Source organism: Aegilops tauschii, chromosome 3 (genome assembly GCF_002575655.3).
Source record: "Aegilops tauschii subsp. strangulata cultivar AL8/78 chromosome 3, Aet v6.0, whole genome shotgun sequence".
Classification (NCBI taxonomy): Eukaryota; Viridiplantae; Streptophyta; class Magnoliopsida; order Poales; family Poaceae; genus Aegilops; species Aegilops tauschii.
Window position 1 is genome coordinate 308,918,629 of NC_053037.3, and position 11,178 is coordinate 308,929,806.

At 47.9% G+C, this 11,178-nt stretch overlaps 1 protein-coding gene across 2 annotated transcripts; it reads left to right on the forward strand.

The window, feature by feature from the left end:
* Positions 1 to 3,789: 3,789 nt before the first annotated feature.
* Positions 3,790 to 10,515, forward strand: LOC109777240 (amino-acid permease BAT1 homolog). 2 transcript variants are annotated; one of them, XM_020335886.4, is made up of 8 exons: positions 3,790 to 4,139; positions 5,846 to 6,109; positions 8,562 to 8,580; positions 8,665 to 8,884; positions 9,057 to 9,238; positions 9,315 to 9,604; positions 9,697 to 9,826; positions 9,954 to 10,515. In XM_020335886.4, exons 1-8 carry the CDS (start codon positions 4,003 to 4,005, stop codon positions 10,299 to 10,301), a joined length of 1,590 nt encoding a protein of 529 aa, XP_020191475.1. In that variant the 5' UTR covers positions 3,790 to 4,002; the 3' UTR covers positions 10,302 to 10,515. The 2 variants fall into 2 exon arrangements, with proteins under 2 accessions (XP_020191475.1, XP_020191476.1); XM_020335887.4 differs by lacking the exons at positions 3,790 to 4,139; positions 5,846 to 6,109 and adding exons at positions 7,046 to 7,470; positions 7,554 to 7,814.
* The last annotated feature ends 663 nt before the right edge of the window (positions 10,516 to 11,178 follow it).

Consider the following 11,178-nt stretch of genomic DNA (forward strand, 5'->3'; position numbering starts at 1 on the left):
CATGTTAGCAATTGCCGCATTTTATGATTATGAAATTTGGCAAATGGATGTCGAAACTGCATTCCTTATTGGATATCTTAAAGAAGAGTTGTATGTGATGCAACCATAAGGTTTTGTCGATCCTAAAGGTGCTAACAAAGTGTGCAAGCTCCAGCGATCCATTTATGGACTGGTGCAAGCCTCTCGGAGTTGGAATATACGCTTTGATAGTGTGATCAAAGCATATGGTTTTATACAAACTTTTGGATAAGCCTGTATTTACAAGAAAGTGAGTGGGAACTCTGTAGCATTTCTAATATTATATGTGGATGACATATTGTTGATTGGAAATAATACCGAATTTCTGGATAGCATAAAAGGATATTTGAATAAGTATTTTTCAATGAAAGACCTCGGTGAAGCTGCTTATGTATTGGGCATCAAGATCTATAGAGATAGATCGAGACGCTTAATTGGAATTTCACAAAGCACATACCTTGATAAAGTTTTGAAGAAGTTCAAAATGGATCAGTCAAAGAAAGGGTTCTTGCCTGTGTTACAAGGTGTGAAGTTGAGTCAGACTCAATGCCCGACCACTGCAGAAGATAGAGAGAAAATGAAAGTCATTCCCTATGCCTCAGCCATAGGTTCTATCACGTATGCAATGTTGTGTACCAGACCTGATGTGTGCCTTTTTATTAGTTTAGCAGGGAGGTACCAAAGTAATCCAGGAGTGGATCACTGGACAGCGGTCAAGAACATCCTGAAATACCTGAAAATGACTAAGGATATCTTTCTCATTTATGGAGGTGACAAAGAGCTCGTCGTAAATGGTTACGTCGATGCAAGCTTTGACACTGATACGGATGACTCTAAGTCACAAACCGAATACATATTTATATTGAATGGTGGAGCTGTTAGTTGGTGCAGTTCCAAACAGAGCGTCGTGGCAGGATCTACGTGTGAAGCGGAGTACATAGCTGCTTCAGAAGCAGCAAATGAAGGAGTCTGGATGAAGGAGTTCATATCCGATCTAGGTGTAATACCTAGTGCATCGGGTCCAATGAAAATCTTTTGTGGCAATACTGGAGCAATTGCCTTGGCGAAGGAATCCAGATTTCACAAGAGAACCAAACACATCAAGAGACGCTTCAATTCCATCCGCAATCAAGTCAAGGAGGGAGACATAGAGATTTGCAAAATACATACGGATCTGAATGTTGCAGACCCGTTGACTAAGCCTCTCTCACGAGCAAAACATGATCAGCACCAAGACTCCATCGGTGTTAGAACCATTAACCGGAAATATGCCCTAGAGGCAATAATAAAGTTGTTATTTATATTTCCTTATATCATGATAAATGTTTATTATTCATGCTAGAATTGTATTAACCGGAAACTTAGTACATGTGTGAATACATAGACAAACAGAGTGTCCCTAGTATGCCTCTACTTGACTAGCTCGTTAATCCAAGATGGTTAAGTTTCCTGACCATGGACATGTGTTATCATTTGATGAACGGGATCACATCATTAGAGAATGATGTGATGGATAAGACCCATCCGTTAGCTTAGCATTATGATCGCTTAGTTTTATTGCCGTTGCTTTCTTCATGACTTATACGTATTCCTCTGACTATGAGATTATGCAACTCCCGAATACCGGAGGAACACTTTGTGTGCTATCAAATGTCACAACGTAACTGGGTGATTATAAAGATGCTCTACAGGTGTCTCCGATGGTGTTTGTTGAGTTGGCATAGATCGAGATTAGGATTTGTCATTTCGTGTTTCGAAGAGGTATCTCTGGGCCCTCTCGGTATTGCACATCACTATAAGCCTTGCAAGCAATGTGACTAATGAGTTAGTTACGGGATGATGCATTACGGAATGAGTAAAGAGACTTGCCGGTAACGAGATTGAACTAGGTATGATGATACCGATGATCGAGTCTCGGGCAAGTAACATACCGATGATAAAGGGAATAACGTATGTTGTTATGCAGTTTGACCGATAAAGATCTTCGTAGTATATGTAGGAGCCAATATGAGCATCCAGGTTCCGCTATTGGTTATTGACCGGAGATGTGTCTCGGTCATATCTACATAGTTCTCGAACCCGTAGGGTCCACATGCTTAACGTTTGATGATGATTTGTATTATGAGTTATGTGATTTGATGACCGAAGTTTGTTCGGAGTCCCGGATGAGATCACGGACATGACGAGGAGTGTCGAAATGGTCGAGACATAAATAATGATATATTGGACGTTATTCGGACACCAGAAGTGTACCGAGAGGTACCGGGTAAAAACAAAGTGCCGGAGGGGTTACCGGAACCCCCCGGGGAAGTAATGGGCCAACATGGGCCTTAGGGGAGAGAGAGGGCAGGCTACGAGGAGGTGGCGCCCCCACCCCCACCCCCACCCCCTATGGGGAGTCCGAATAGGACTAGGGGAGGGGCGCGGCCCCCCTTTCCCTTTCCCTCTCCGTTCCTTCTTCCCCCTTCCACCAAGTGGAATCCTACTAGGACTCGGAGTCCTAGTAGGACTCCTCTCTCTTGGCGCGCCCTACAGGGGCCGCCCAGCCTCCCCCTCTCGTCCTTTATATACGGAGGCAGGGGGCACCCTAGAACACAAGATCAATTGTCTTAGTCGTGTGCGGTGCCCCCCTCCACAGTTCAACACCTCGGTCATATCGTCGTAGTGCTTAGGCGAAGCCCTACGCCGGTAATATCATCATCACCGTCGCCACGCCGTCGTGCTGACAGAACTCTTCCTCATCCTCAACTGGATCAAGAGCTCGAGGGACGTCACCGTGCTGAACATGTGCTGAACCCGGAGGTGCCGTACGTTTGGTACTTGGATCGGCTGGATCGTGAAGACGTTCGACTACATCAACATCGTTACTAAACGCTTCCGCTTTCGGTCTACGAGGGTACATGGACACACTCTCCCGTATCGTTGCTATGCATCTCCTAGATAGACCTTGCGTGATCGTAGGAATATTTTTGAAATACCGCGTTCCCCAACACAAACAGCATGCTACAAATGGACCCTCAATAGCTACAAATCACACATCTAAGCACGAAACAACAGAAGCACAAGGTTTAACTTCAAACTCTACTACTAATCTAGCCTACCACATGCTTGAACATCTTGCCCTACCACAAATTGCAACCGCAACATAGAAATCAACCATATGAGCTCACAGATCAGACCAGTAATAAACCATGCATCTAGATCAAACCCTAGCTGCAGCTCAGATCTAGGTAGAAGGAACAGAGAGAAAGGGGGATTGAACTCACAGAGGCCATGGCTGCAGCTCGAGGACGAGGGGGGGGGGGGGGTTCGTAGAAGATCAACACCGGCCGATGAAGATGCGCCGCTTACATGCTCGTGGTGCTGATGCAAGTCGGCAGGAAAGCTCGAACGGATGGAGAATGGTGGCGGGGGTTGGGGCGGTGAGGGAGGGGCTAAATAGGGGTGGACTCGGAGGGAGGTGAGCCAAAATCCTCCCACCGATTTTTCGGTGACGCGGACGAGCTCGCGCCAGCTCCCTGGTCGCACGAGGAGAGAAGCGCGTTGCCCTCCCCTGCCTCGCCCGAGCCAGGCTCGCGAGGTACTGCCGATTCGGGCGTTTCCCCTGGGCCTGGTTTGGACGTGCTTTAAGTTCTCTGCCATGCGGGTCGCACAATAAACACAGGCAACCAAACGGGTCAAGTTCTTTCCGTGCAGATCAGGCTGGGCCAAATGCAGGCAACCAAACGCGTCTAAAAGAATTAAGAGAGTGACCCACATGCAGACACACATGGCCAGAATCTCTACGGAATCTGGGTCACCCGCTCGCCGCACCCTCTCCCTTCCCTCCCGGACTGCGTCTTCCCCATCATAAAGTTCCTGTCATACTGTCATGAGTCATTAGCATAGCATCTGGATCTCGGAGTGGTAGTTCGCTGAGGTAGGCTATCACCCGTCCCTCCCAGCCACTGTTGTTAGTCTCAAGGTCGCAGAAGAAGAGTGAGCATGGCAGGGCAGAGCAGCTACAGCCGGCTCGCCGGCGACGAGGCCGCCGTGATATCCGCCGGCGGCGGCGACGACGACTACGACGCAAAGAAGCTGAGGCTCCTTGGCTACGAGCCGCAGCTCAAGCGCAATCTCTCGTACGTACTCTACTGATTCAGAAATCGAACCTGCCGATCTTGTTTGCTCTGTTTAGCTAGCCACTGCTAGTTGCGTGTTTCGTTCTGTCAAGTGTCAACGACGGATGGGTTGCTTGCGGACGGTGTGCACTTGCCTTGTCCAATGCAAGTCGTACTCGTAGTCGTAGACCATGCGCCAAATGGTTTGAGAGGATTTGTGCTTAATTTTTTCTAGAAAGTTTTGTGCGTACGTATCCATTGACATTAAGGCTTTAATACCATATTAGGATTCATTTTTCTTGCTAAAAAAGATTCATTTTTCTCTAGACATTTTCATATTTATTTATTTGGATTAATTGGATAAATGCCACTCAAATTCTGGTGATTCCGAGAAACGCCACTGCAATTTTCAAATTTTGAAAAATGTCATCCAAAATTTGAAAATTGCAATGGTGTTTCTTGGAATTGCCAGAATTCGAGTGACATTTATCAAATTAACCCTATTTATTTTGAGCATAATTCACTAGGTTTTATCGACTAATGGTTACTGCAATACAATTTGGATCATAGGGTTGGCTGAGCCAATGGCATTTTCATGACCAGTCCTATTTGGCGCGTAGGATACCTATACACTCCCAACAAGCTCCTTTTCGATTTTGGGAAGGTTCTAAAGCCTTCCCATGCCGTTTTTTCCTCTCCTTTTTCTGGTTTTTTTTTCTCATTCTTTTCTTTCTTTTTCTATTTTCCTTATTTCCTTTCCTTCATGTTCGTTTTCTCAATTTTTTTTTTGCAAACATCTTTTCAAAATAGTGAACATTTTTCAATCCACAATTTTTTATGAAATCCAAAACGTTTTTAACTTTCGTAAATATTTCTTAAAAATTCACGAATTTTTTTCGAATTCCCAAATATATTTCAAAATTTTGGACATTTTTTACAAATTATCAATTTTTTTGAATCGATAAACTTTTTTGTAAATTTAGGAACAATTTTTGAAATTTATTTATTTTGTTAGACGAAAACGTTTTTTGAAATGCATGAGCATTTTTTGAATTCATGATCATTTTTTATCGATGATTTTTTCTGTAACTCACAAACATGCTTTTATTTTTTGAAGACACAATTTTTTTAAAAATAAGGAACATTTATTCAAAATCACAAATATATATTATTGGACCCACAAAGATTTTTTTAAAATTCACATTTTTTGAATTTTGAAACATTTTCAAATCCCAAATTATTTTAAAGAAAAAAGAGAAACAAACAAACGAAATGAAAAAATAGGGGCAACCCGCCTCATGTATGGACCGGCCCAAAAGGGTGCACTGCGGAAAGATGGGTGCTCGTTGGCTTGTTTTGCTACCACGTAGCGCGCTAAATAGGAGGCCCCCATTTTCATATGCAAGCCCCAAAACTAAGTTGAATTATCAGCATAGCAAATTCGGCTCAAATCAGTTTATGCAGATGTAGCTTTCCCTAAAAGAAAAATTAGATGTAGCTTCATTATTTAGTTTTGGACCGATGCAGCTTCATTTTAACTGTTGTGTTTCCCGTAGAAGCCGCTCCACATGCTTCATTTGTTTTTGTGTTTTCATTGATGCCAAAAAAAAAAATAGAGCAATTTTGACATGCTTCCTCTTGCCTCCTCTTTTGAGGTAAGTGGAACAGTACGAAAGCATTTTATAACGATGCATTGTGTCGCTGGGTGACTCATGTTGCGCATGCAGGCTGTTGTCCAACTTCTCGGTGACCTTCTCGATCATATCGGTCCTTACGGGCATCACTACGTTGTACGGGACAGGTCTCGAGTTTGGTGGGCCGGTGGCCATGGTGTATGGCTGGCCGATTGCCGGCACCTTCACCATCATCGTCGGCCTAGCGATGGCCGAGATCTGCTCCGCCTACCCTACCTCCGGCGGACTCTACTTCTGGAGCGCCAGGCTCTGCAGCGAGCGACGTTGGGGCCCCTTTGCCTCCTGGCTCACCGGCTGGTAAGTTTACTTGTTTGCTTTTCGCAACGAGTCTCATTTTGGACACAAATTATTCCCAGCACGTGGTGTCAAATTTATCCAGCCTCCAGTTCAAAAACAAAAAAATATCCAGCCTTCAATTTTTCTTCACGTTACTTTCTCCGTCTCATAATATAAGAACGTGCGTTGATCTCTTCACGTCTCCCTCTCTTTTTTTACGCATACTTTACCCATACGCTTGCGCACCTTGTCGCCTCGAATCCACCAGCCTCTAATGATTGATTCAGTCGGCGAAACTTGTCTCTTCTCATCTCTTGTACTCCACCGAAGAGCAGCATATATGTCTCGTTTTGCTGTCGTAACACGTAAGAATAGGGATAATCATCACGTGTTCTATCGGCAATTCCAAGCCGGTATTTGGATTCACAAAACATACGTGCTCGAAGGGAGTATTTTCTTTCCTTTCTCTTTCTTTCTCTGGGAGGGGGGGGGGGGGGGGGGGGGGGGGGGGTCGTAAGCCTGGGTGCCATGCAAAATTACTCAGCAGGCGCGTGTGAAGCGTGCGAGTCTCGATCACATGGCAGCGAATCCCCGATCTGTTGAATGGGTGCACAGTGATCTTGACCCTAGCTGAATTGCTGGAAAGAGACGTGCAAATCTCTTTGACTCGTTTCTTTAAGCCTGGATGCCATGCAAAATTACTCAGCAGGCGCGTGTGAAGCGTGCGAATCTCGATCACATGGCAGCGAATCCCCGATCTGTTGAATGGGTGCACAGTGATCTTGACCCTAGCTGAATTGCTGGAAAGAGACGTGCAAATCTCTTTGATTCGTTTCTTTACAATGAGCTCGATCGACGGGGCCTGTTGAACTCAACAGGAACCAAGAGGCCATGCTGCACGTGCGCCGCCCACATGACTAAAAAGCTCATATTGCAGTCTTCACGTAGAAGAACATGAACCCACTCGTATTTCAATTTCAGACTAGCAGAGGGATCCCAAATATAGGATCCCATTCTTTTTGGGAAAGAATCCTGGTTCCCAGAGTAGATCCACGACCATCCTAGTTGGCAGATTCTCCATCCAGAGTAGAGTAACGAACCCCACATCTGGTGCCCACCGCACTTTTCCAGTTGACTCACTGCACCCCGCGATTCTCTCCTCCTCTGCAGGCAGTACATATATCACCACTGGAAGGTCTCCCCTGACCCCATCTCCTCCTCCTCCTCCTCCTCCCACAACGCGACGGCGCCATGACCTGGAGCAAGTCACCGGCGGGCAGCGGCACCACCGCCGTCGACGTCGACGCCGATGGCTCCGGCGACACCGGCCAGGCCCGCCTCCGCGAGCTCGGCTACAAGCAGGAGCTCAAGCGGGACCTCTCGTACGTCACGCCCGCTCTTCTCCTCTCCCTTGGTTTCGTCGCTTCTCTTCTCCTCTGAAATGATTGATTGAGGGCGTGTGTAGATTGCTGTCCAACTTCGCCTTCTCCTTCACCATCATCTCGGTGCTGACGGGGGTGACCACGCTGTACAACACCGGCCTCAACTTCGGCGGCCCGGCCACCATGACCTTCGGCTGGTTCGTCGCCGGCGCCTTCACCATGACGGTCGGCCTCTCCATGGCCGAGATCTGCTCCTCCTTCCCCACCTCCGGCGGCCTCTACTACTGGAGCGCGCGCCTCTCGGGCAACCGATGGTCGCCCTTCGCCTCATGGATCACCGGATGGTAGGCTACTCAATCACACACGCACTCCACTCAAATCTTTCTTGTCTTTTGCTACCTGTCAACGCTCTCGAATGTATCGATTTCTTCTCTGGTTGGGATCATGTGGAAGGGAAGAACGGAAGGAGAGGATCATGTCATGTGTGAACGAACCGCTTTCTGTTTTTTTTGTCTGGTGTGACATCAAATTGGTGCGTGCGAAATTTCTGCATCTCTTTCTGTCTTTTTTTTCCGCTCGTCTTTCAGTTTTTGCAGAACGAATAGTTTATCAGTACTCCCTTTGATCCATATTAATTATCGTTGATCTTGTAGTGGAGTACAAATAGTTGATTCAAATACGCCGTTATCATCGGGGATGCAAAATAGAATAATCGTTTCTTTTCCAATCAAATGTACGTACTCTGCACTTGTCGTTGTTTAACGACGAGCTCCTGGCAATGCAGAACAGAATAATAATTGTGTTCTCAAGGTCATGTGCTTGCGTGCTTTGACCATGTGAAGCTCCCGTGGCCACATTTTGGTAGCAGAACCAGTGCGAACTGCACATAAAGTCTGATTTTGAGAGCGACCTGTGGTTGAAAGTGTGCTATCAGCATGGTTCTTGTAGTCGAGACAAAGACGTCCTTGCAATAAACGCACATATACGCATGGCCCATTTTTCTTACTGTAGATAGATACGCTATTGATTGCTCGTGCATCCCCATTCCAATTATTCTCGGCCTCTAATGACGTTTGTTGTGCTGCATGCAGGTTCAACATCGTTGGACAGGTAACCAGCCAGTGGCTTAACTCTGAATGTGCTTTCTCACTCTGTGAGCGACTGCGGTGCTGATTCAGTTTGCACGCTCTGCAGTGGGCGGTGACAACTAGCGTGGACTTCTCGCTGGCGCAGCTGATCCAGGTGATCATCCTGCTCAGCACCGGCGGCAACAATGGCGGAGGCTACCTGGCGTCCAAGTACGTGGTCATCGCCTTCCACGCCGCCATCCTGCTCAGCCACGCCCTCATCAACAGCCTCCCCATCTCATGGCTCTCCTTCTTCGGCCAGTTTGCGGCTGCTTGGAACATGCTAGGTTCTCTCCTACTAGTACCTCTCTTCATTCGCACTTGCCCTACACGATTACTCTACTTGGCGAGCACTGATTCTCACTCAAGCTAGCTAGCTAGAGAATAAATAATCAGAGAGCAGTTGGCATCCACTTTGTTAACGGATGGATGGCTCTCCACGCTTCTCTGTCTCTGTAGGTGTCTTTGTCCTGATGATTGCCGTGCCGGCTGTTGCAACCGAGAGAGCCAGTGCCAAGTTCGTCTTCACCCATTTAAACACTGACAACAGTGCTGGAATACACAACAACCTTTACATCTTTGTCCTGGGGCTCCTCATGAGCCAGTACACGCTCACAGGATACGACGCATCGGCGCATATGGTAACTAATTGATTAAGCCAAAGAAGAAGGAATCTCATCTCGTTGTCAGTGTTGATATGATCGTGCATGCATGCAGACGGAGGAGACCAAGAACGCGGACAAGAACGGGCCCATCGGGATAATCAGCGCCATCAGCATATCCATAGTGGTCGGCTGGGGATACATACTCGGCATCACGTTCGCCGTCAAGGAGATACCCTACCTGCTCAGCCCTGACAACGAGGCTGGGGGCTACGCCATCGCCGAGGTCTTCTACCTCGCCTTCAAAAGCCGCTACGGCAGCGGCGTCGGCGGGATCGTCTGCCTGGGCATCGTCGCCGTCGCCATATACTTCTGCGGCATGAGCTCCGTGACGAGTAACTCGAGGTGATCGTCCTCTGCTGGCTTGCTTCACGCCGCATTTCTCTTCTCGGAACGTAGTTCTGATGAGATCACTCGCTCGTTGTATTGATGACTAGGATGGTGTATGCGTTCTCGAGAGACGGGGCGATGCCGCTGTCACCCGTGTGGCACAAAGTGAACAAGCACGAGGTGCCCATCAACGCCGTCTGGCTCTCGGCTTTCGTCTCCCTCTGCATGGCGTTGCCGGTAAACCATTGTTCGACACCACTACATTTCACTGCAACTACATACTAGTAGTATTTCATTTCCGGCAGAGTACCTCCAATTGATCCTGCTCTGATAATCCTGGTCTGTGATTGAAAATTGATTGCAGTCGCTGGGTAGCCTGGTGGCGTTCCAGGCCATGGTGTCGATCGCGACGATCGGGCTCTACATCGCGTACGCGCTGCCCATCTTCTTCCGGGTGACGCTGGCGCGCAAGCACTTCGTGCCGGGGCCCTTCAACCTCGGACGGTACGGTGTACTGGTGGGATGGGTGGCCGTGCTCTGGGTGGTGACCATCACCGTGCTCTTCTCGCTGCCGGTGACGTACCCGGTGACCAAGGACACGCTCAACTACACGCCGGTCGCCGTCGGTGGGCTTTTCATCCTCGTGTTGACGTCGTGGGTCGTGAGCGCCAGGCACTGGTTCAAGGGACCCGTTACGAATTTGAGCGGCTAGTTTCGCGCGTGTGGAATTGTTGTGACGTGATTTCACGTGGGAACGCCACGTGATGTGAATTTGGGTGGGGGGAATTAGTTGTACGCTTAGGCTGGTTGTATCTGACAAGACATGAGTTGGAGGCGGCGAGACGTTGTAATTACTTTCTTCAACAAGACAGGAACATGGACTAATCCATACTACCAGTTAACCGGCAAAATGTTTGGCTAAGAAAGTTCTTTGAACTTACCGTGCTTGTATCGTTTCTCAATATTTACCAGCAAGTTGACTAGCCTTGGATCATATACCCAAAGGTAACTAGCCTTGGATACTCACGGACGCAGGAGCCATCGCATCCGAGTATCCGACCCCGCCCTTCCTCACCGCCCGCCGCTGCCAGGGCGAAGCTTGACTAGTGTGGGCGAGGGCGGGGCTCTGTTAGACCATTTACAACTGGACTTGGCAAATCCGGGTCCTCGAACGCGTCCGCGGAGAATGAGCGGACATTTCTTAAACCGTGTTTGTCCATATCCGTGTCTCTCATATCCGAACCCCTATATCCATAATAGCATGCAACTTCGATCAAACTACGTAGATCATCTCCGGATATAGAAATTGCACAATAGTTCTCCAAAACATCCACCAAAGTTCACACAAACAACGGACAACTAAATACTACATCTAAACCTTGAAATTAAAATCAACTTCACCACTTTCGGGCTGGCCCTTTCCCCTTCTGGTCGCCGGCGTAGCTGTACCCGTCGTCGGCTGGTGGAGGATCGTCCGATTCGTCGTCCGAGGAGTCGATGATGATGAGGCTCTTTAGGCGCTGGACGTCCCGGTCCTGCTGGCGCTTGAGCTTGGCCAGCCAAACCGCCTCCTTCGCCTTCTCCAAAGC

Excerpts from the sequence above, each read along its gene's own strand:
- LOC109777240 (XM_020335886.4), top strand. The coding sequence starts at position 4,003 with ATGGCAGGGCAGAGCAGCTACAGCCGGCTCGCCGGCGACGAGGCCGCC. Across the intron at positions 4,140-5,845 it reads CAGCTCAAGCGCAATCTCTC|GCTGTTGTCCAACTTCTCGG; the intron begins GTACGTACTCTA and ends TTGCGCATGCAG. Across the intron at positions 9,239-9,314 it reads ACGACGCATCGGCGCATATG|ACGGAGGAGACCAAGAACGC; the intron begins GTAACTAATTGA and ends GCATGCATGCAG.